General features: G+C 41.0%; 1 protein-coding gene across 2 annotated transcripts; it reads right to left on the bottom strand.

Moving 5' to 3' along the window:
• Positions 1-780: 780 nt before the first annotated feature.
• On the bottom strand, positions 781-25665 carry LOC309693922 (uncharacterized protein). Of its 2 annotated transcripts, XM_082513579.1 has the most exons (6): positions 25389-25665; positions 23830-24237; positions 22603-22637; positions 11843-12182; positions 5285-5692; positions 781-2584 (listed from the first exon to the last, which is right to left on the bottom strand). In XM_082513579.1, exons 1-6 carry the CDS (start codon positions 25558-25560, stop codon positions 1701-1703), a joined length of 2247 nt encoding a protein of 748 aa, XP_082369705.1. In that variant the 5' UTR covers positions 25561-25665; the 3' UTR covers positions 781-1700. The 2 variants fall into 2 exon arrangements, with proteins under 2 accessions (XP_082369705.1, XP_082369706.1); XM_082513580.1 differs by lacking the exons at positions 22603-22637; positions 23830-24237; positions 25389-25665 and adding an exon at positions 14740-15230 and having other exon boundaries at positions 787-2584; positions 11843-12211.
• Positions 25666-26144: the final 479 nt, after the last annotated feature.

The raw sequence follows: 26144 nt of genomic DNA, 5'->3' as shown, positions 1-26144 counted from the left end.
AGTTGAATGAGGCAGCTGTTGTCAGCTGTGATTGGTCCCCATGAAGGAGAAAAAGCATCTTTACTTCAGGCTGTGGCCTTATTTGTGCTTCTTGGCTAAGTGACCAGAGGCCTCCAAACATCTAGGTGGGTCCAGGAACAGGCTGAGGGAGTACGAACGACCAAAAACAGCCCGTGAGGATTTTTAATCAGCATCTGCTTTTTGAAAATCTTTGACACAGACAAGCGAAGAAACTGCACTCCTGTGCCGCTGTGTAAAAAAAGCAACCCAAAATCTCCCGAGTGCATGGTGGCCCTTTACCCATCTTTGGATTCTAAAGTCATGTCTAGATTTTAACAAAACCCCAATGCACAGCATCAGTATTAAAATGATGCAAAAAAATTATCAAAATAAAGAAAATTAAAGAAACTATAAACAAACAGTTGCCTCTGCAGGTATGGGTGCAAGTCTTTACTGCAAAGGGGATTCTGACCATCTGTAGCACAAAAAAGATAAAACAAAAAAATAAATAAATGTTTTTCATGCCTTTCTTCATCAGTATTGTTTTCTTCAGAAACCTCTCCAGAGTAGAGGAACATTTGAATTGGATGCAATGATCAGCTTCTCACAGTGAGCGAGCTTCACCACAGTAAACCACGAGGGCACCAGCTTGTAACAATAGGCATGTAACAAAATGACGGAGGTAAAGGGGAAAACTGTTTCTCTAACACAATCTGGATTTTACATCACTCAGGAAAGACTACTGAAAGAAACTACTGAATGAAATAAAGTAAGGACAGATGGGCTTTAATATAATCATAGATTGAATTTATTTAATGCAGGCAGAAGGCTAACAGCAATAATATATAAAAATCTATTCAACAGTTATAAAGGATACAATTTAAGTAAACTGTTATCTTCACTTATCCCTGTTCCAGCTTATTCTACTCTGCTTAAAACCCTCTTTGACCTTTTAAAGCGATGCTGAATGAAAGTTGAGCTCAAACCAGCCTTCCTCAGCTCTGGCAGGTCCCCATGACGCAGGAAAAACATCTTTGCCTCACACTGTGCTCTCAAGCAGAGAAACATATGTGCAGCTATAGGAACGAGGTCTTTGCTGCAGGCTGGAGGAGTCCAAGGGAAACAAATGTTCTACTTTATCACTGTCAAAATATTCTTTCATTAGTTACTGCTATGCAGATAAAACACAACAAAACAAAGACCCTCCCCAATGCTGGTACAGTTATAACCTGATGATAACAACGCATAACAACGTCTACATTCTTACAAAACTGAAAAGTAAAAAACAAACAAAAACAAAACAAAGTCAATGAACTAAATAACCAAAAATGATATGAACCAAATAAACTGAATAGCTACAAAATGTAAAAAACAAAATTAAAAAAAACCTTCAACATTTTCTATTTATTAAAAAACAAATAGCTCAAATGCACTTTTACATCACAAGACACCAACTCCAAATCAGCAAAAGCTATCAGCTATCAACGAATAGACAGCAAATATAAAACTTGATATTCAAATTGAGTTTCAACCACCCAGTAGATAAATATTCTCTTAACAGCTCTCCTGTGAACCTGTATAAATCCTTAGATCTTCTGTTACGCTAGGTCTCTCAGATGTCAGTCTCTCTAAATTCTTCAAGACTACGACTTCTTCTGTATGGGAACATTTTCCCACATGTTTTGCAATGATACGGTTTCTCACTTGTGTGCTTTTTTCATGTGTACCGATAAACAACTACTACTTATAAATTTTTTCCTGCATCGTTTACAACGATACGGTCTCTCACCTGTGTGCAGTCTCATGTGTATGGTCAAACTAGCCCTCTGTGTTAAACTTTTCCCACAGGTTTTACAAGAATACAGCTTCTCACCTGTATGGGCAGTCATATGTCTTTTAAGTGAATATGAAAAATAAAAACTTTTTCCACAAGTTTCACAAGAATACGGCTTCTCACCTGTGTGCATTCTTATGTGTTCAGATAAACTTCTTCTACGAATGAACATCTTCCTGCATATTTTACAATGATACGGCTTCTCACCTGTGTGTGCTTTCTTGTGCCTATTTAAATTACCCCCGTTTCTGAAACTTTTCCCACATGTTTTACAAGAATATGGTTTCTCACCTGTGTGGACATTCTTATGGTCTTTAAGTGATGATGACAAATGAAAACTTTTCCCACACGTTTCACAAGAATACGGCTTCTCACCTGTGTGCGTTCTCATGTGTACAGTCAGATTACCCTTCACTGTGAAACTTTTCTCACATGTTTCACAAGAATACGGCTTATTACCTGTGTGGATTGTCAGATGTCGATTCATTTTGTACATTTCATTAAAGGATTTTCCACAAAAATCACACGTTAAATACTTTTTACCTGTGTCAGAGTTACACCGACTCTCTGAGTTACTATTTGTCCCTGAATCTAAATTCCAGCTTCCTTCATGATTTTGGCTCTCATTCATAGGACAGCTGTGATAAAGAAGCTGGTCAGTGTTTGCTTCTGGGTCATTGTGGTCTCCTTCCTCAGCAGCAGTCACCATAAAGGTATCAGTCTCCTCCTTCAGTCCAAGCTGCTCTCCCTCTGTGATGTGATAATAGAAAAACATGCCTGAGAAAATACATTGTCAAAATAACACTTTTACAGAGACTATAAGTGTCATCCACAAAGGCTGCTACTCCAGATATAAGCTCATCAACAGAGGAACATCAGCAGACGTGCAGCAGTAAAGGAAGAGAGAGGTTAAACGGCAAGGTAGAAAAGCTGCAGGCAGTGAACATATACTGAATGAATAAATGATCAGTATGACCTGGATCACCTGCTGAGAAAGAAAAAAGAAAGCAAGCAGAAGAGAACAAGAGTAATAGAATAAACAACATCACAATGATATATGGGAATATGACAGTAAATACTAAATGTTAAACATTATTGTGCAGCACATAAGATCAACAGAACACAGTGTGCTTTGAGGTAGGAGCCAAAAAGGGTGTAGTTTGTGGGTGTGATCACCCGTGTGTACACCTGTGAGCATGGACGCGCTTGTTTTTTTAAAAGGTTCCTTCATGTAATGATCTGCTAGAGGGTGTGGGGGGGCCACAGCCCCGTCCTCCAGGGCATGAAGCAGTTATGGAGGAGATCAAAACTGTTTTTTTCTTTCACAGCAGGTGATCCAGGTGATCGATATATGCATTTTTTATTTCTTTTTTTTTTTCTGCTCATTCTGTTGGTTTTTGTCTTTTGCCCTTCTCCCCCGTCCCTCTTCTCAGCTGTTTCTCTTTCCCTCTTTCTTTCTCCCCTTCTTTCCCCCAGTCAAGTCTGTCCTGTATTCAGTAAGTGAAAATAAAATAAACAATAAAAGGTGAATCAAATGGACCATTACGGCAAGGCTGGGATGGTCAATTTGGTAAAGTAAATCCGTTGGGCATCTTTCTTTGCCTTTAGATAATAATTCTGATGCAAAAGAGCCAAACGGGACAGGCAGAAAAAAAAAAAAAAAAAAAAAAAAAAAAAAAGATCAGTATGACACGACAAACCAACTTTCTAACAGTAACAACAACATTAACAAAGATTACCTTCTGATGCATCATCTGACTGTTTGTGATCATACTCAGACTGAAAATGAAGCCATTTCCAGGCTCAAGGTGATATTGTACGGTGGATTAAATCTGCATGTACTTTTCCGCATTTATAATTCCTTCAGTTTTAACCCTTGTATGGTGTTCGGGTCTGTGAGACCCATGTTCAGTTTTTTTCAAAAGAAAAATTAAACAATTAATTCTTTTTTCACGTGTAAATGTGTTGTGTCTTTCCACTCACTCCACTTGATTATAACTGATTTATTTATAACATTTTATATAAAAGAAAAACGAGAAGCACATTAATTCATAAATGTGATCTAACAAAGGTAAAGGGAAAAAATTAACCATGTTTGCTGTTCATATGTCTTGTAATTGGGATGAAGTAAACATCTGTTGAGTAATTTAACATAAAATTGTTTGATAGTGTTAACCCTTTACAGCCGGTCGGAGCAGCACGCTCCATTTTGCGTAACTATTTTTAAATCCCGGTAGCTCTGCAACCACGTAAGCTAGCGCAATAATTTTTTTTGCATATGAAACCAGAGGAGTTGTACTTACATCTTATGCCATCAGTTTGTCCTCGGTCACAGTTTCCTTCCACATATAGCTTTGCAAAAACTGCATAAAAATCACTTGCAGCAACAAAAACATGATATTCCAGAAACACGCTTCGCCGATCCATCAGCTGTTTGTAACACTTCCTACGTCCATCAGCGCGAACTATCACATGACCGCATGACCTGCCCGAAACCGGAAGTGACGTCATTTTGCGGAAATGTAGTTTTTTTACGATCGGGGCCTTATGAGCCTATACTTGTGTTTTAAAAAGTTATGTTTGAGTTTATGACTTTCTGTGTCGTTTCTGGGATGCTGAGGACTCATATTGCACTGCTGGAAATAGTTTATTTTGATGCATATGCTGTTATTTTGCAAATTTGCACTATAATATTTATTTTCGTTTTTCCTGCAGTGTATAAAAATTGGTGTATTTCAAAAATAAAACTATGAAGACACTCAAAATAAATTTCCTGTGGTGGGAAACTATTTTGTGCAACTTTTTTGTATTTACAGTTTTGAGGGATAAGCCTCTTAAATTTCTCTAACTAGAAATATATGTTAAAAAAACAAAAACGATTTTCAATTTTTTTGTAGTTTATTGCACTTTTTTGCAATTTATGTAATTACTATGCACCTAATGCAGACATATTATTAAAGTTTGGGCTATAATGGTTGTATTGATGTATAGCAACTTGAAATGCTCCCAAAAATGGCTCCACAGCATGTAAAAATATAATATAAGCTCTGGCGGACTTGGTTCTATGGTAGGTCTTAAAGGGTTAATTTGGAAAGCCAAAACTCTAGCGGGTCCACCAGACCCATGAACACTGGCTGAGTAACAAAAATACGAACACCACACAAGGGTTAATATGAGCTCCAACACTGGCTGAAATGCAGCGCAAACCATGACAGCACCTCCACCGTGTTCAACAGAAGGCTGCAGACGCCGACTGTTAGACCTCTCTCCTGACCTCCTTCAAACATGTTGATCATGATTCAGATTCATAACTTACACAGTGCAGTCTGTTTGCTCTTTGTTAGCTCACATCTCCAAAAAGCCCTCACAATCAGAAACGTCCCGCAGAGCTGTGATCAGGATGCTTCATGAGTCCCATTCATGTGTGACTTCATTCAGACTTTTACATACCTGTAATGTGAAGCTGTATTTCGGGTTTCCAGCTGACATCCATGAGTCTGTGCTGATGGTCGTTCTCTTCCTCGTACTGGATAGAATTATTAATAACTTCAAATATTTCTTTAGATTTGGACTGAAGAAACGCAAAAATATCAGAGCTGTGAGAGGGGAGCTGGTCAGTGTTTGCTTCTGGTTCACTGTGCTCTCCTTCCTCAGCAACAGTCACCATGAAGGTATCCGTCTCCTCCTTCAGTCCCAGCTGCTCTCCCTCCTGACTGCTGCACAGTTCCTCCTGTTCCTCTTTAATCTGTGGAGCTTCTGGTTCCTCCTGCTCCACACTGGAGCTCCTCTCCTGGTTCCAGAGCTGCTGCTCAGGGAGAACCTCCTCCTCCTCCTTACAGACGTGCTGCTGTGGGTCGTCTGGAGGGAAAAAAAGGACACAAGAAGAAGAAAAGTGATGATGTTAGACGTTGGACTCATTTTTTAAAATCAGCTTCGCTCCTCAGAATCTCAAGAGGTTGTGAGCAGAGCCGATTATACCCAGAGTTACATAAAAGTAATGGCTGACTTTTGTATTTGTGCATTCGCGACTGCTGAATTATTGCAGATGAGGCGGGTCCATAGTGGAAGTTAATGTCAGCTGCTCTGGAACATGAAAGCTCGTCCCCTGAGCAGTAAAAGCAGCTTAAAAACTATCAGCAGCTCCATTCAGAAGAGCTGCTGTTAACCAAAGTGCTTCTGCAGGTTTTCATGTGATCAGCGAGCTGATAGGGCTTTGGGAAGAAGTCAATTTTATTAAATTTTATTTATATAGCGCCAAATCACAACAAAAGTCGCCTCAAGGCGCTTCATAGATACAGAGAAAAACCCAACAATCATATAACCCCCTATGAGCAAGCACTTTGGCGACAGTGGGAAGGAAAAACTCCCTTTTAACAGGAAGAAACCTCCGGCAGAACCAGGCTCAGGGAGGGGCGGGGCCATCTGCTGTGATTGGTTGGGGTGAGAGAAGGAAGACAGGATAAAGACATGCTGTGGAAGAGAGACAGAGGTTAATAACAAGTATGATTCAATGCAGAGAGGTCTGTTAACACATAGTGAGTGAGAAAGGTGACTGGAAAGGAAAAACTCAATGCATCATGGGAATCCCCGGCAGTCTACGTCTATTGCAGCATAACTAAGGGAGGATTCAGGGTCACCTGGTCCAGCCCTAACTATATGCTTTAGCAAAAAGGAAAGTTTGAAGCCTAATCTTAAAAGTAGAGATAGTGTCTGTCTCCCGAATCCAAACTGGAAGCTGGTTCCACAGAAGAGGGGAAGAAGTCAGTTGGCAGACATTTTTAACCAAATCATCATTTCCTGTAGATACACTGACGCCGACGATTCAATTCAATTTATGTAGCGCCAAATCACAACAAAAGTTGCCTCAAGGCGCTTTATATTGTACAGTACATCCTATAATAACAGATACAGAGAAAATCCCAACAATCATATGACCCCCTATGAGCAGCACTTTGGCGACAGTGATCTGGCAGAAACTGTTGATCGTTTCGTTTTCATTTGCTGAATTCTTTAACGCCTTAGAAGGACCCCCGGCTATTATGACAAGTTACTCTAAATATGTTACAAATTATCTTCACTACATAAAAACATAGTTGAGAATAACTACAATTTTTGTTTTTCCATTAAATCTTTGTTGTTTAAAACTATTTTTGGAGCCGTGGGAGCGGCCATGTTTTTTCGTACACAATGCATTCTGGGACGATGACACGTATTGGTTGTCGGCGAGGGTGTTAATTAACTTGCCTACTAGTGACCTGGTTACGACTTGGTAAACCAGTACTATGCCGGTCATGGAGGCTAACGAGGGCTGCCCAAAGAACATCTGTATTAAGACATACGGCTTCAAAGTTTTGGTGCACTGTGTTGCATGGAGAATCTGTAAGAACAACAATATCGTAATTTCACTATATAATAAAAATTAAAATGTGTTAATGGTTTGATCATGCAGTTATGCGATACCATGGATAGCTGCTGCCATAAAATTGAGCTCTTTATGCTCTCAGTCACCGTTGCCATTGGCAAGCAGCAGCCGCATAGACTATGGTTGACTATTTTCATCCTCTCTCGGTTTGCACTGGTTCATACTGGAAAGGTTGAACAGAACCCATTTTCAGTGCGCTGCTAACTGTGAACTCAATGCTGTGCAACCGTATGACATCATTACCCAGAGTGCATTGAGAAGTTAATAACAATGGTAGCCTACTGGTAAAATCGGATTTATATAAAATGTGCTTAAAAGGAAAACATTTGGTGTATTTTAATACTAGGGCTGCCACGATTAGTCATTTAGTTATGATTATGTCGACTATCAAAATTGTAGACGACTGATTTAATAGTCGACGCGTCGTTTGAAGCTTTGCAAGATCCCAAAAGACGCAGGAATAAGTAGCAGGATTTAAGAGTGTAATATCGGACTGAAACAGAAGATGGCAGCACTGCATGTACAAGGATGCCAGCTGCTGTTAATCCACGAAGAAGAAGAAGAAGCAGTGTCCGGTATCGTAGCTGTGTCCAAATTGAGGAACCGCATCCTCCTGTGCCCGCATTTGTAGGCCAATTACGTTACAGCTACACAACGAAGACTGTCCAAATTTAAAGACTCCGACAAACGCGGCCGACAAATGCGTCCTTCATTTCCCCAGATTTGAAGGATGGGTTGGGTGTATCCCTCGTGGCCCAACCTGCCCCAGAATTCATAGCGCGGCCCAGCTCAGTTTCCAACAATGGCGGCAGCTAGTTAGTTTTAATGTTACTCTTATTATTCTTTCTGGGTCACAAAATAAACGTTTAACATATTTTCAGGCGAGAATGTAGCTGTGTAAACCTCAAATATCTGCTCAGTTTATCAAGACACCGCATATTTTCAAAAGCGCTCCGACGTTTTCAGAGACGTCTGTTACCCACTAGCTCGATAGCGAGCCGGGGGCTAGGCTAACTAGAGCCGTGAGAACACCAGACTCCCGGCAAATCGTTTTAAACCCCTCAAGATTTTTTGCCACTCTGGTTCAACAGGATATATGAGTCACTTAGAGAACTTAAAAATGATATTGTTTGGCTTTTTTCAGTATTTTATTTGTTCCTGAGTAAATCGGTTTGGCTGAGATTAAAGTTTTTACACAGCTGAATAAACGTCAAGCAGACAGCTGATTATCAGAAGTGTGAGATGCTCGAGAATTTACTCCGGTGTCCTGTTATATTTTAGATAGCAAGGATCAGACGGGTGAGTTTATTAAACTCCACCGAAACAATCTGCAAATATCATCAAAACTTAATAAACTATCATCTTGTCTTTGTTTTTAGTTAGTACATACCTAAACACTAGGGGTGCAACGATACTCGTATCGACATTGAACCGTTCGATACAGTGCTTTCGGTTCGGTACGCATATGTATCGAACAATACAAAATTTTTCATTTATTTTATCAACTTTTCTCCTGACGATGCTGTCTGTGTTGAGAGCTCAGTGGATCTGCGTTCGACTACTCTGCCTAGGCTGCACTGTCGAGCGCAGATCCACTGAGCACAGCACAAGCTAGCAAGACAGAAACTAAGCTCGTTGCAACATGGCAACTGCCTCAACGCTACCCGAAATTGAACCTCCCCCACCCTCATTCAGATCTGGCGTTTGGAACTAATTTGGTTTTCATGTGACGGATGACCCTGAAGGTAAGCGCGTCATGGACTAAAGTAAAACAGTATGTTGGATGTGCCACGCAATGCTCAATTACATGGGTGGGAACTAGTGTGTTAGCGCAGTTAGCTTGTTAACGTGTTGGCCGTCCAGCCCCACGCACGGGGCGATCCACGGTAGCTCGTTAACGGAGATTTGCCGTGTTGTGACGTTAACGTCATTTTAACGAGATTAACGCTGACAGCACTAGTGGGAACACAACGAATATGACTGCACATTTACTCCGACATCATCCTAGTGCAAAGACAAGTGGAAGCAGACAAAAACAACAAGCAGCATGCTACAAACTTTACCCGAGTCATTTAGACAGCCGTTAGCACAGGATTCTCCTTATGGGGACCTGATATGTTTAATATGCTGCTGAGAATATAGCCCAGAAGAAGTGTATAGTAGAGCTTTTATTTTGGAAAGAGACATTTCTCTGTAATAAACTCTCTTTTCCAAAGATGAGTGATTCCTCAATCAGATAGATTTTTTAAATTACTTTGTAGTTTCAGCAACATTAAATTAAAAACTGTACTTTTCAGTTAAAATATATATTTATAATTTTAATAAATGTTAATTAAAAAGGCATGAACATTTTTTTGTATTGAAAAAAATATCGAACCGTGACACCAAAGTATCGAACCGAACCGTGAATTTTGTGTATCGTTGCACCCCTACTAAACACTTAAAGCTGTAAGCTAATCACATATAAGAGCAGATTCATGTTGGTGCAATAAGCTGTACGTTTTACGTCCAATGGATGATAATCTGATTAGTCGACTAATCGCAAAAATAATCTGTGACTAGTCGACTATGAAAATAATCATTTGTGGCAGCCCTAAAGGGCACTCAAATGATTGAAGCTGGAAGCCAACGAGTCTCTGGCTGAATATCTGGAACAAGCAGCCAAACTCTGAAAACATCACACAGGTGTGCGGCCTGATACGAGTGAGGCAACCTTACTCTTGTGGAGAAATCAGTGCCAAGATCTGTACAAGACTCGCTGGATGGGGTGGTCGACTTGAGTGCTATGACAGACTCGTTATGGAGAGAGTACTTGCAACATCATGTCAGGAGACATGGAGAGAAACCAGAGCAAAAGATTAAACAATTAACCAAAAGGTTGCTTAAACATTAGATGGAAGAAAGGGACTCAGAGTTTAACATGAACAAAACAAAAGCTAAACAAATGGTGGCTGTATCAGCTGACTTAAAAACAGAGATACAACAATCTGTGGCTGCTGCATTGGCTACACGAGCACAGCCTGAGCGTGAACCAAAGCTACAGCAACAACAGCCAGGACCACGATTTGTCCCAATATGGAATGCTGGCAGAGGTGTCGGTTGGTGGCTTTTGGCATGAGAGATTTCAACACAAACCATGGAGTAGTGGCATTTTTGAGCTCAAGTGCATTCATTTAGACACCAGCCAGGAAGACAAAGATCTCCAGCACGCTTACACAGCTGCATATCACCTATGGCACACATTCAACATGGCTGAAGGAATGGCAATAATCGACAATCAACCACATGACTGTGCAAAGACAGCAGTTAAGGATATCAGATCTGCCTTTGCCTGGAATTGGGCACGCCACCCTTTTTCAGCTGAGAGTCATGGCTCTGGACTTTGAGATGCTAAATTCTCATTTCCGCTGTTTCACACTCTGCACCAGGTGACTTACAGCTGCAAAGTGCATCAAGTCACCACCAAAAGAAACAAGTCGTCTGTTGAACACAGTTAAGATTCTGGGACCACCAAACCTGAGACTCTCTGCCACTTTGCTGTACCAAGAAGTCCTGATGATATAAAAGTAGAACTGGTGATGAAGGGCAGCACTGCTGGAACCCATCATCCACCAGGAATGAGTCCAACTTATTGTTGCCAACATGGACCAAGTTCAGGGCAGCTGTACAGGGACTAACTGCCCTTTGACAACGGCAAAATAGCCAATAGTTCCAAAGCACCGTTCACAGGACACCCCAAGGACTGCAGTCGAATACCTTCTCCAAGTCCACAAAGCACTGTAGACTGTTGGGCAAACTCCCACACACTCTCGAACAGCCTCAAGAGGATAAAGAGCCAGCGTTCGATGACCAGGATGAAAACTGCACTGTACATCCTCCATCTGATGTTTGACTAATGGATGAATTCTCCTCTCCAGTACTCCAGCGTACACCTTCCCAGGTAGGCTTAGCAGTGTGATCCCCCACACAGCTGGAGCACACCCTCCCTTCTTAAAAGACAGTACCACCAGCCCAGTCTGATAATCCAGTGGTCACACCCTGAGTTCTTTTCTGGATAGAAAATAGTAAAAATAAGCCCAAGATTCTCATTTTAATCAGCAAAGGAGCTGGTCAGATGAAATGAAACATTTTATTCCAATTATAATTGGATGAAGGGTTTAAGAGTTTCAGCTCCTTAACATGTGCCACCCTCTTTTTAAAGGGACCAAAAGTAATTGGACAATTGACTCAAATACCATTTCATGGGCAATACTTTTGTTATGTCATTATCAATTAAGCAGATAAAAGGCCTGGAGTTGATCTGAGTTGTGGTGCTTGCATTTGGAAGATTTTGCTGTGAACATACAACATGCGGTCAAAGGAGCTCTCCATGCAGGTGAAACACGCCTGCAAGCTGCAAAACAGCAAAAACCCACCTGAGTGGCAGAAATGGGGATCAAACCAACCTTCTAGTTGGTAGGTGAGCTGCTCTACAAACTGAGCTACAGACATTTGACTATAGTTTCAGTCATGTGGTCAGTTTCTTTATGGATCAATGACCTGCTCCTCTGATCCTCCTGATAGGATCCTCCCTGAGACTGACTCACCTATTCTGTAGAGCTTTATTTCTGGTTTCCAGGTGACAGCCAACTGCCTTTGTTGATGGTTGATGTCTTCTTTGTACTGGAAAAAAATTCTAAAGTCTTCCGTGTCTGTTGGTTTGGTACAAAAAAAGTTATCAGAGCTGAGAGATGGAAGCTGTTCACGGTCTGCTTCTGGTTCACTGTGCTCTCCTTCCTCAGCAACAGTCACCATGAAGGTATCCATCTCCTCTTTCAGTCCCAGCTGCTCTCCCTCCTGACTGCTGCACAGTTCCTCCTGTTCCTCTTTAATCTGTGGAGGTTCTGGTTCCTCCTGGTCACAGAGCTGCAGCTCAGGGAGAACCTCCTCCTCACAGACAGGCTGCAGTGGGACGTCTGGAGGGATGAAAATAATAAAACAGATGCGATGATTAAAAAAAATGTACAAATCAGTAAATATCCTCTGCAACCATAAGCTTGTACGAGTAAAAAAAATTGAAAAGGGGAATAAAGTCAACTACATGAAGATACTGTCACCTCTACAGGGAGTGCAGAATTATTAGGCAAATGAGTATTTTGTCCACATCATCCTCTTCATGCATGTTGTCTTACTCCAAGCTGTATAGGCTCGAAAGCCTACTACCAGTTAAGCATATTAGGTGATGTGCATCTCTGTAATGAGAAGGGGTGTGGTCTAATGACATCAACACCCTATATCAGGTGTGCATAATTATTAGGCAACGTCCTTTCCTTTGGCAAAATGGGTCAAAAGAAGGACTTGACAGGCTCAGAAAAGTCAAAAATAGTGAGATATCTTGCAGAGGGATGCAGCAGTCTCAACATTGCAAAGCTTCTGAAGCGTGATCATCGAACAATCAAGCGTTTCATTCAAAATAGTCAACAGGGTCGCAAGAAGCGTGTGGAAAAACCAAGGCGCAAAATAACTGCCCATGAACTGAGAAAAGTCAAGCGTGCAGCTGCCAAGATGCCACTTGCCACCAGTTTGGCCATATTTCAGAGCTGCAACATCACTGGAGTGCCCAAAAGCACAAGGTGTGCAATACTCAGAGACATGGCCAAGGTAAGAAAGGCTGAAAGACGACCACCACTGAACAAGACACACAAGCTGAAACGTCAAGACTGGGCCAAGAAATATCTCAAGACTGGTTTTTCTAAGGTTTTATGGACTGATGAAATGAGAGTGAGTCTTGATGGGCCAGATGGATGGGCCCGTGGCTGGATTGGTAAAGGGCAGAGAGCTCCAGTCCCACTCAGACGCCAGCAAGGTGGAGGTGGAGTACTGGTTTGGGCTGGTATCATCAAAGATGAGCTTGTGGGGCCTTTTCGGGTTGAGGATGGAGTCAAGCTCAACTCCCAGTCCTACTGCCAGTTTCTGGAAGACACCTTCTTCAAGCAGTGGTACAGGAAGAAGTCTGCATCCTTCAAGAAAAACATGATTTTCATGCAGGACAATGCTCCATCACACGCGTCCAAGTACTCCACAGCGTGGCTGCAAGAAAGGGTATAAAAGAAGAAAAACTAATGACATGGCCTCCTTGTTCACCTGATCTGAACCCCATTGAGAACCTGTGGTCCATCATCAAATGTGAGATTTACAAGGAGGGAAAACAGTACACCTCTCTGAACAGTGTCTGGGAGGCTGTGGTTGCTGCTGCACGCAATGTTGATGGTGAACAGATCAAAACACTGACAGAATCCATGGATGGCAGGCTTTTGAGTGTCCTTGCAAAGAAAGGTGGCTATATTGGTCGCTGATTTGTTTTTGTTTTTGAATGTCAGAAATGTATATTTGTGAATGTGGAGATGTTATATTGGTTTCACTGGTAAAAATAAATAATTGAAATGGGTATATATTTGTTTTTTGTTAAGTTGCCTAATAATTATGCACAGTAATAGTCACCTGCACACACAGATATCCCCCTAAAATAGCTAAAACTAAAAACAAACTAAAAACTACTTCCAAAAACATTCAGCTTTGATACACTGAACAAAAATATAAACGCAACACCTTTGTTACTGCTCCCATTCCCCATGGGATGGACGTAGAGACCTAAAATTCATTCCAGATACACAATATAACCATCCCTCCCAAACAGTGGTCACAAATCAGTCCAAATGTGTGGTAGTGGGCACATCTGCCATATTGAGATGGACTCCATGCGACGATGTGTTGCACTGCATGAGGCAAATGGTGGTCACACCAGATACTGACCGGTTCTGGGTCCCCAGACCCCCAATAGCGCAAAAAACTGCACATTCCAGGGTGGCCTTTTGTTGTGGGCAGTCTGAGGTACACCTGTGCACTACTCATGATGTCAGATCAGCATCCTGATGTGGCACACCTGTGAGGTGGGATGGATTATCTCAATATGGCAGATGTGCCCACTACCACACATTTGGACTGATTTGTGACCACTGTTTGGGAGGGATGGTTATATTGTGTATCTGGAATGAATTTTAGGTCTCTACGTCCATCCCATGGGGAATGGGAGCAGTAACACAGGTGTTGCGTTTATATTTTTGTTCAGTGTATTAATGAGTTTTTTGGGTTCATTGAGAACATGGTTGTTGTTCAATAATAAAATTATTCCTCAAAAATACAACTTGCCTAATAATTCTGCACTCCCTGTACATGTAACACATGTGCAGCCTCACACACTATCCATGCTCAGATTTCTCTTAGCTTGGTCTTATATATAAATCTGATTCCTTAGCTAAAAAACCATCAAGAGGAAAAAGTTCAGACTTCAAAGCTTTAAATGATTTCAGCGCCTGCTGTTTGAATGGAGCGCAGTGCAGTCCTGTCCTCTGTTTGCTCTTTGTTAGCTCACATCAAAAAGTCCTCACAATCAGAAACGTCCCGCAGAGCTGTGATCAGGATCCTCCCTCAGAGGGACACTCACCTGTCCTGTGCAGCTTGATTTGGGGTTTCCAGGTGATATCCAGCAGTCTGCGCTGACGGTCGATCTCTTCCTCGTACTGGACGATCGTTTTTTCAAACTCCAAGAATATTTGTTCAGCAGCAGCAGTTAGTCGCTCGTTGATGAACTCTCTCAGATACTGAACTGAAGGCATCGTTGCTGCCGCAGCTCACACACTCAGCTCACACACTCAGCTCACACAACAACAACAGTCTCTGGAAAGCTAACGCAATTTGCGCCTTTCCTTTGTTTACTTCCGCCTGGTGTCACGTGATAAAGCTCCGACAGAGCGGGACTGTTAACGCACCTCCCCCTCTCTCTCTCTTATTAATGAATGTAAAGTATTACAGAGAGCTCGGGGAGTCAGTGCAAAGCCGCTAACACCACAGTGATGTGCTGACTCTTTCGGTCCCACACTCCCGGCTCTGTTCACACACGCGCCTTTCCTTTCTTTATTTCCGCCTGGTGTCACACGGTTGTTGCTCCGGCAGAGAGCATTTACCTTTAACTGTTCCGCTGTCGAAGATTTCTCTGTTTCAAATCAGTTTCCAGCTGAAAACAATGTTTTTCTACATCCATGAAAAACAAGAAAATCACAAATATTATAAATTTAATTTGAAGTTTTCTGTTTTGAAATTATCTGAATGATTTTCTTAGGTTGAACTTTAACATGATTCCTATCTTGAATCCACTGCCTCCTTAAACTGACACCGCAGAATAATATGACATTTTTAAATCTTATTTTTAAAAAAGGAGTTACTGTTTGGATTTGGTGAGTTCAGAACAAACAAACTGCTCCTCGGGTGTTGGCCCGGCAGGTGCAGTTTCTGACCTCGCTGGAAGCTCAGGTGAGCCCGTCCAGCTGTTCTCCTCGTGTTCTGGAGGCTCAGGAGAGCTAGCTCAGCTACCTGCTAATCCACCACTACAACAAACACAGTTTGATTACATAGGAACTCACAAAGCATTTCCAGAATAAATTATGTGTTAATTATTATTACGATTTGGCCATGAATTATTTTTTATTATATTCAGATCTTAAATATTTGGCCTTTTGTCTAATAAATCAGAAGTTCTGGTGCTCATACTTTCATATAGATGAGATGATGTGTTCTTTTCAATTTTAGTTTTGCTTTTAATTCCCTGTTCGACTTATGCCATGTGTATTTTTCTCTAATCATAACCATAAGAGGCTCAAGGTTCAAGGTTCTTTATTTGTCACATGTATAATTATACAAGTATAACACACAGTGAAATGTAACCTGACACGCTCCTCGACATGTGCAAAAATAGTGGTGGTGGTGGGGGGGGTAGAGGAAGAACATTATATATATAGTATATACATTAGGTGAATGTGCAGTAGTAGCAGCAAGCAGGTGAATTCTGTAAGAGATTCTGTTTTGGTGAAATTCTGTTCATGTCAAACTTAAGCCTCATATAATTCTTAAATTTCAAGTATTAATCAGCTCAGTGATGGAGAACATTTGGCTCGTTGTCCTTGCACACAGTGCAAAGTGCTCCATCCTCCCTCCTCACAGTGATTCAAATGCTGCTAACAGTCTGTGAACCAGGAGGAAGAGGAAGTGAGAGAAGTCAGACTCAAAGAGGAGACAGAGGGCGACATCATCCAGTAGGCGGGGCTCTCCTTCTGCACTGTGTTCAACCATTGTGTCAATAATAAGTGCTGCTGTGAAGAGAACAATTCTCAGACTGAATGTTGAACATCAGCTAGTTTTATTGCAGATGGTAAACTATTAAAAATATGAGGACATTTGAAAGAAAACGAGGACTCACCAAGTAATGTTTTGGATTTTGGTAGTTTGCAGGCTCCCTGAGCTGACTTTTAGAATCATATTGGTCACTAACTCTGGGACAAGGCCAGTGATGCATTTGAAAGCCAGTTTTAAAAAAGAGAGAAATCTGTCTTGGCATCTAAAAAAACCATCTTTAGAACAACACAGAGCAAATAAACTCATTTCCATTGTTAATTCAGTAACTTGGCAAAAAACAAAGGAAATATTCAGTTCAGGGACTTTAAATATCACGAATGTTTTTAACTAACTTCCTTTTTTCTTTTATTTGGTTTTTTTTTTATGTTTTCTGTTCATATAAAGTATCTGTCTATATATCATCATTTAGTGAAAATAGATAATTTAAGATTCATCACATAAGTCATCATTTCACTGGAAACTTTGGAAGCCTTGACATGACTGGAAAGACTGAAGCAGTTCACATACGATTTTGTCATTGGACTGATGACAAAGACAACATGAAGCAGTAAAGATCAGAGACAGAGACAGAGCTGCTGTGGAAGCACAAAACGATTTGATTGGCTGAGCTATTACACTGGCCCCGCCCACTGAAGTTGAGCTCATCCAATGACATTATTTGTTGGTCATTGTGCTGCAGTGGAAGAACATTGTTCATGTGCTGTCTGTCTGGCTTTAATAACTCCAAAGACATGTTGCTGCACCTCTTTTTGCTTCTATCTCACATTATAGGTGAGTTTAAGAACAGGGATTAAAGTTTAGTTGAAGCTGCTGCATTAAGCAGATATACAGACTGCATTTCACTACTTTTCTTCTTTCTTTTTCCAGGACTAACAGCTGGAGACTCAATCACTCCTCAACAACCTGAAGTCACTGAAACAGAAGGAGAATCTGTCAAACTCACATGTAGCTATGAGATAAGTGGCACCCCTTATGTTTACTGGTACAAACATCATTCTGACCTTCAGGCTCCTCAGTTTATACTCTGGAAAGGAGCAAGAGGATCCACAACTCAGTATATTCCTGATAAACGATATGGATCAGAAACATCAGATCGATCAACTAATCTGACCATAGCAGCCCTAACCCTGGCAGACACAGCTCTCTACTACTGTGCTCTACAAACACAGTGATACAAAGTGTAGAAGAGGCTGTACAAAAACCTGAACACAGATATCTGACTACTCTTCAAAGAGGAGGGAAGTGGTATTCAAAGCACAGCTTCATATCAGATGGATTCTGCTAATTCCTGTTTTATCAGAGTCACTGTGGTTACAGCTGCTAATGAAACACTGTGGGAGGATTCACATGAGCAGCAAATCCACATCAACCACAAACCAACTGCAGGAACGTTCAGACACAATAAAAACTGTCAAACATCAAAAGCTGCTCATTTACACTATTTTATATTTAGTGGATGAGGACATGCAGAAATGCAGCAGAAGCAAAATAAACAGAGTAACAGAGGTTTATCTCTTTAAGGTAAAATCTCTCACATGAAGCTAAAAGTCTTTAGGTCATTTTTTTTTCATATTTTTGATTCCTTTGCGTAATTTCTCTTTTATAAAATAAAAGACTAAGAACTCTTTCTTCTCATATTTAAATAAAATTCCCATTTTCAAGCTAGTAGCTGAGAATCCCCTCATTCATTTCATTATGTCAAATCTTTTGCATTTTCATAGATTCAACCAACCAATGTGAATATTTGTCTGTTTTTTGACAGAATCGAGTAAATAATAGTCTAAATATAAAACTGTTAGGGTCCTTGGGTTTCTGACTCTTTGTTTTGTCTTTATGCTTTTTTGAGTCTTGTTCATTCATTATTGTTTTCTCTGTGTGACTTGTTCGTAGCTTAGTTATCGGTATTTCTAGTTTTGATTGTCTGGTGTTAGATTGTCCAGCCTGGAGCCTGGGGCTCACTTGGGCCACTTCGGGGGTGGGGTGCCCTCAGCCTCTCGGCCTGGGGCTCGGTCGCTCTGGCACAGCTGGCTGGGACTCTCCTCAGCTCTTTCTGGGACAGTGGCGCGGCTGCCCCTCTGTTGGTCTTCCTTGGTCTCTTGTGTTCTGGGGGCCTCTGGATGTCTGGAGTTTTGATCTCCTCCATACCTGCTTCATACCCTGGAGGACGGGGCTGTGCCCCCCCCCCCCACACCCTCTAGCAGATCATTACATGAAGGAACTTTTTAAAAACAAGCGCACTCATACTACATAGTTGTATTTTAGATCACTGAGGAAAGGCTACTGGCATTTTAAAGAAACCGAAACAGTCAAATAAAATAAAGACAAGAGTTTTACTTTAACAACAAGTTAAATGCTTTATTTACAGCTTGCAGAAGCTAACAGCAATATTCTGTGAAATTATGTTCAAAATAATAAATGCATGAAGACAAAAATGAATCTTCCATTATTTTCATCCAACTCTACTCCACCTTATCCTCCTCTACTCATGACTGCCTGGGATCATGTGACGCATGGCTGTACGATGAGCTCAAAGGAAGCTGTCCTAAATAAAGCTAACAATAAACTGATTTAAATTAACTTCATAATCGAAAATGAGCCAAATAAACTAAACAACTGTCCATGTTTTGTTTTTTTTAACAACAAAATCTAATCAGAATAAAGCTTCGCTGAACATCACCGAGAAGCCTGATGTAGATGGATAACAGATCAGACTGATCAGTGTTACATGTAATAAACTCAAACACAAAAGGAGTTTGAACTCTGAAAACTGAAACATGTACACATTTTTGGATGTTTTGCCCAAAGCTGGATTCCCTAATAATGTTTAACTGTCAAGACTAGGACTTCTGACCCATGTGATTTTCAGTGTGGCGTAAAACAGCGGTCCCCAACCCCGGGCCTCACACTGGTACCGGTCCGTGAGTCGTTTGGTACCGGGCTGTGAGAGTTGAGGCTCAGGTGTGAAATGTATGGCTTTCAGGGTTTTTATCGGTTTTCAGCGTTATTTTGTTATCGTTTTTATCGTTTTTCTTGGGTCTTTTCACGTGTGTTATGAATAAATCTTTTTTTCGGTACTAGTTGTATTTTGTTGTATTTATCCGCGACACCTTAAAGGCCGGTCCGTGAAAATATTGTCGGGCATAAACCGGTCCGTGGTGCAAAAAAGGTTGGAGACCGCTGGCGTAAAATATTTCTACACAATATGAATATTTTTCCACATGCTTTACATTCATGTTTGTCACCTGTCTGAGTTCGTGTGTGTACTGACAACTAACTCCTACATTGAATGTTTTTCCGTGGGTTTCACAATGATATGGTTTCTCTCCTGTGTGCGTTCTCATGTGGACAGTCAAAGTACTGTTGTGAGTAAAATGTTTCTCACATTCTTTACAAGAGCAAGACTTCTTTCATGTGCGGATTCTGTGAAATTTATTCATTTGGAACCTTTTCACATTTTAAAGACTTTTTACCTGCACCAGAGTCACACTGACTCTTTGATAGAAGAGAGTCTTTTACATTTTTGCTGTGATGTCAGTTTATGTGAAGTCTCTTCTTTGACTTTGACTCTGAATTTTTAGATGATCCCAAATCTTTATTCTTTCTTTCCTGATCTTTTCTCTCAGCTACGGCAGAGCTGTGAGAGAGGAGCTACTCCTATTATGGTCTATGATCTCTTTCCTAATAAGCAGCAGTCACCATAAAGGTATCAGTCTCTTCAAATGCAAGTTGCTCGCCGTCCCGACTGCTGCAGAGTTCCTCATCTTCCTCTTTAATCTGTGGAGCTTCTGGTTCCTCCTGCTCCAGACTGGAGCTCCTCTCCTGGTTCCAGAGCTTCTGCTCAGGGAGAACCTCCTCCTGCTCCTTCATACAGATGTGCTGCTGTGGGACGCCTGGAGGAACAAAAGGAAACAAGAAGAGTAGAGTAACACACAGAGGTAAAGACAGAAATAACCTCACAGACTGACCTGAAACTGTTTCTGACTTCACCCACTGATGTTGAACTCAACCAATGAGATGATTTCTGTCTGCACAAGTCAAAGCACAACCAGCCTGATGTTGGACTGCAGTGGACTCTCCACTTCTGAGAGTCCATATTCATGGAGCCATAGTGCCAGATATTTAATCTCAAACATCTTAAGGGCCGAGCTCAAGTGGCTGTATAATGACAGCATTCAGGTGGGAGGAGTCTGAGGAACAGACATAGACCCCTGTGTAACAGTTTTCAACAAAGTTCAGGTGTACAAAAACCAAAATGATGGAGGTAAAGGGGTAAAAATGTTTCTCTAACACACAATCTGAAAGAAACTATTGAATGAAATAAGTAATGACAGGTGGGCTTTACTTTAATAACAGATTCAATTTATTTAATGCATGCAGAAGGCTAACAGCAATAATCTATAAAAATCTATTCAAACATTATAAAGGTAAAATTGAAGTAAACCCTTATCTTCATTTATCCCTATTCCATCTTATTCTACTCTGCTTAAAACCCTCTTTGACCTTTTAAAGCGATGCTGAATGAAAGTTGAGCTCAAACCAGCCTTCCTCAGCTCTGGCAGGTCCCCCTGATGCAGGAAAAACATCTTTGCCTCACACTGTGCTCTCAAGCAGAGAAACATATGTGCAGCTATAGGAACGAGGTCTTTGCTGAAGGCTGGAGGAGTCCAAGGGAAACAATCATCCCCTTGAAACTTTCTACTTTATTATTGTCATTAGTTACTGCTATGCAGATAAAACACAACAAAACAAAGTCAGTCTAAATGAACTAAATAACCAAAGATATTATGAACCAAATAAAGTGAATAGCTTCAAATATAAAAAACAAAATAAAAAAAACGTCAACATTTTCTATTTATTAAAAAACAAATACCTCGAATGCAGTTTTACATCACAAGACACCAACCAGCAACAGTCATTGGTTATCCATTAATAGACAGCAAATACAAAACTTAATATACAAATTGAGTTTCAAACCCCCTGTAAATAAAGACTATATCAATAAATAAAACCAAACTAAAATTCATTTTTTAAGAGTCACCATATTTTCACTGAAGAATTAGATGAGAACAGATTAGATGAAACTCTGCTTTATAGATAATAATCATGCAATAAATGATGCTTGTCGGAACACAGTCTAAAGATATTTGAACTCTGAAAGCTCTCCTGTAAACACGTATAAGTCCGCCAATCTTCTTTCACGCTTGGCTTCTCTCCACATGTTTCAAGACTACAATTTCTGAAAATGATACGCTTGATACAACGGTGTGAGTTCTTCTATGTCCAAACAGACACTTCTGGATGTGAACATTCTTCCGCATTTTGTACAACATTATGGTTTCTCACCTGTGTGAGTTTTCATGTGACGCCACAAATGACTGTTATATGTGAACATTTTCCCGCATGTTTTGCAATGATACGGTTTCTCACCAGTGTGCGTTCTTATGTGCCCGAACAGCTGACTTCTGTATGTGAACATTTTCCCGCATGTTTTACAACAATATGGTTTCTCACCTGTGTGTGTTCTTATGTGCACTGATAAATGACTGCTACATGTGAATATTTTCCTGCACGTTTTACAATGATACGGCTTTTCACCTGTGTGCGTTCTCATGTGTATAGTCAAACTACCCCTCTGTGTGAAACTTTTCCCACATGTTTTACAAGAATATGGTTTCTCACCTGTATGGGTAGTCTTATGGCTTTTAAGAGATGATGACACATAAAAACCTTTCCCACATGTTTCACAAGAATACGGCTTCTCACCTGTGTGGATTCTGTGATGTTGATTCATGTTGTACTTATTCTTAAAGGATTTTCCACAAAAATCACACGTTAAGGACTTTTTACCTGTGTCAGAGTTACACCGACTCTCTGAGTTACTATTTGTCCCTGAATCTAAATTCCAGCTTCCTTCATGATTTTGGCTCTCATTTATAGGACAGTTGTGATAAAGAAGCTGGTTAGTGTTTGCTTCTGGGTCATTGTGGTCTTCTTCCTCAGCAGCAGTCACCACAAAGGTATCAGTCTCCCCCTTCAGTCCAAGCTGCTCTCCCTCTGGTTCCTCCTGGTCCACACTGGAGCTCCTTTTCTGCTTCCAGAGCTGCTGTTCAGGGAGAACCTCCTCCTCCTCACAGACAGGCTGCTGTGGGACGTCTGGAAGGACAAAAGGACACGAGAAAAAGAAAAGTGATGTGATAATAGAAAAACATCCCCGAGAAAACACATTGTCAAAATAAGACTTTTACAGAGAAAATAAGTGTCATCCACAAAGGCTGCTACTCCAGAAATCAACAGAGGAAGAGAGAGGTTAAATGGCAAGGTAGAAAAGCTGCAGGCAGTGAACATATACTGAATGAATAAATGATCAGTATGACACGACAAACCAACTTTCTAACAGTAACAAAATAAAAAGATTGTGTTTGTGTCGTTTTTATGGCATTCATGCAGGTTTTTGTCTTTTAGTCGATTCTTTAAAGAACTTTCAGTTTGAATACATTTCCAGTACATTTAAATAAATGTTTATATTTTGCATGTGTATTTTAAAAATGTCAGTTGGTAAAAATTTACAGACGAGTGAGATAAATAAAAGTGTAATACTGTGCAAAAGTCTAAAGCTATCCTTCATTTATGTTTTGCCTGGAAAATGAGGAAATGATGTAGCAAGTTAATGAAACGGCAGATTTATTGAAATGTGTGCAAAACCAAATGCATTATACAGTATACAAAGCAAAGGTTTGTACAATTTTAAATATTTGGTATTGATTGATGTGGTTTGGCTACCTTTAATCTTCACCACAGACTGAACAGTTTGGCAGCTTTTGTCATTTATTCAGGTAGTGTTGAAAAAAAGAGTTCTCCAGGGTTCCTGAAAAAGATTTAGAGATATTCTTTGGATATTGACTGAATTTTGTTTTGTTGCCTGTCAAAACCCTACACTTCTTGAACAATGTTGAGGTCTGAGTTCCAGGGAGACTGATCCATGACTCATAGAAAAAACACACAGTAAAGCACCATCTAGATGACCTTCCGATGCATCATCTGACTGTTTGTGATCATGCTCAGACTGAAAATGAAGCCATTTCCAGTCTCAAGGTGATATTGTACGGTGGATTAAATCTGCATGTACTTTTCTGCATTTATAATTCCTTCAGTTTTAATATGAGCTCCAACACTGGCTGAAATGCAGCGCAAACCATGACAGCACCTCCACCGTGTTCAACAGAAGGCTGCAGACGCCGACTGTTAGACCTCTCTCCTGACCTCCTTCAAACATGTTGATCATGATTCAGATTCATTACTTACATGAGTCCCATTCATGTGTGACTTCATTCAGACTTTTACATACCTGTAATGTGAAGCTGTATTTCGGGTTTCCAGCTGATATCCATGAGTCTGTGCTGATGGTCGTTCTCTTCCTCGTACAGGATAGAATTATTAATAACTTCAAATATTTCTTTAGATTTGGACTGAAGAAACATAAAAGTGTCAGAGCTGTGAGAGGGGAGCTGGTCAGTGTTTGCTTCTGGTTCACTGTGCTCTCCTTCCTCAGCAGCAGTCACCATGAAGGTATCCATCTCCTCCTTCAGTCCCAGCTGCTCTCCCTCCTGACTGCTGCACAGTTCCTCCTGTTCCTCTTTAATCTGTGGAGCTTCTGGTTCCTCCTGCTCCACACTGGAGCTCCTCTCCTGGTTCCAGAGCTGCTGCTCAGGGAGAACCTCCTCCTCCTCCTTACAGACAGGCTGCTGTGGGTCGTCTGGAGGGAAAAAAAGGACACAAGAAGAAGAAAAGTGATGATGTTAGACGTTGGACTCATTTTTTAAAATCAGCTTCGCTCCTCAGAATCTCAAGAGGTTGTGAGCAGAGCCGATTATACCCAGAGTTACATAAAAGTAATGGCTGACTTTTGTATTTGTGCATTCACGACTGCTGAATTATTGCAGATGAGGCGGGTCCATAGTGGAAGTTAATGTCAGCTGCTCTGGAACATGAAAGCTCGTCCCCTGAGCAGTAAAAGCAGCTTAAAAACTATCAGCAGCTCCATTCAGAAGAGCTGCTGTTAACCAAAGTGCTTCTGCAGGTTTGAACTCAGCTGGCAGACATTTTTAACCAAATCATCATTTTGTAACATTTCCTGTAGATACACTGACACTGACAGAGATCTGGAGAAACTGTTGATTGTTTCTGTTTCATTTGCTGAAGTCTTTAACTCCTTAACACCTGGTGTATCATATTTGTGAGTCTTTGTGAGTTTTTGAGACTTACATCATCAGTGGGTTTCTCTCCACTGAAAATCCTAAATTAATTAAAAATAAATAAATAATAAAAATGCAACCAATGCATTGAAAAAAGCCAGCTGTAACAAATATGATACAAATTAAAGTTCATATATGAATTTTTATTGTCAGAAGCTTCACACTAGCCAGTGCTGCAGTTCCATTTTAAGACACTGATAAGCTCTAAACTCATAATTTCCTACGTGCGTCATGTTCTCAGTTTATCGCTGATATAAACAGCACATGCTCACAGCCTGATGGCAACAAATGACACCAGCCAGCTTCTCCAATAGACTCTGAGCCCTGTTTTTACATCTATCAGTTTTAAAGTTCAAGCTGTCTGAAGGTAAACACACTGATCACAGATAAGAAGCATCTGAGCTGCATCTCACTGAGCAGCTGCTCGGATTAAACTGTCATTAAAGACAAACTCAGAGTCCATCAGCTCAGAGTTATTTACACACACACACACACACACACACACACACACACACACACACACACACACACACACACACACACACACACACACACCGGCTCGGTGAAAATGATGCATTCAGGTTTTTCTACCTCACAATCAGAAACGTCCCGCAGAGCTGTGATCAGGATCCTCCCTCAGAGGGACACTCACCTGTCCTGTGCAGCTTGATTTGGGGTTTCCAGGTGATATCCAGCAGTCTGCGCTGACGGTCGATCTCTTCCTCGTACTGGACGATCGTTTTTTCAAACTCCAAGAATATTTGTTCAGCAGCAGCAGTTAGTCGCTCGTTGATGAACTCTCTCAGATACTGAACTGAAGGCATCGTTGCTGCCGCAGCTCACACACTCAGCTCACACACTCAGCTCACACACTCAGCTCACACACTTCGTGCTCAGACACACGGGAGGAAAGCTAACGGTTCTTCCGCCTTTTCTTTGTTTACTTCCGCCTGGTGTCACAATGTGAAGTTCCGTCAGTTGAAGGCAGATATTAGTGGTTGGAAAACAGGGAAATAGTGCATTAGCGCCATCTGCTGGTGGGAAGTGTGAACGAGCGCGTCACTGAGAAAAAGAACTGATTCTGTTTAACAGGACCTGAAAGTTTCGCTGTCAGTGACTTTAATGAGGTTTGGGGTCAGTCTGCAGCTCTCAGCCGCATGTTTCTGACAGCCTGGTGTAAGATGATGCTTGGTTTCCTCACCGCTGTCACATGTCCTTGTGTCCTGTTTCCTGTTATGAACCATGTGCTGTTTAAACCAGAGCATCCAAATCAACGTGCTGATGTCCTCTCTCTCCTGCTTTCCTCTGAGTCCTGTAACACCGTCATCCTTCTTTTTCCTCCGCCCACTGCTTTTCCAACGTTTCCACCATTTCTGCTTTATCATGCTCTTTATTTCTGCCTCGCTCA

This window comes from Aulonocara stuartgranti, assembly GCF_965226115.1.
Source record: "Aulonocara stuartgranti genome assembly, chromosome: 18".
Taxonomy (NCBI): Eukaryota; Metazoa; Chordata; class Actinopteri; order Cichliformes; family Cichlidae; genus Aulonocara; species Aulonocara stuartgranti.
This window is presented reverse-complemented; position numbering and strand designations above follow the sequence as displayed.

Bases quoted from the DNA above. Each gene is read 5' to 3' on its own strand.
- LOC309693922 (XM_082513579.1), bottom strand. From the start codon at position 25,560: ATGCCTTCAGTTCAGTATCTGAGAGAGTTCATCAACGAGCGACTAACT. The intron at 22,638-23,829 runs GTATGTAAAAGT...TTGTCCTTCCAG, and splicing joins AATACAGCTTCACATTACAG to ACGTCCCACAGCAGCCTGTC. The intron at 2,585-5,284 runs GTATGTAAAAGT...ATCACATCACAG, and splicing joins AATACAGCTTCACATTACAG to AGGGAGAGCAGCTTGGACTG.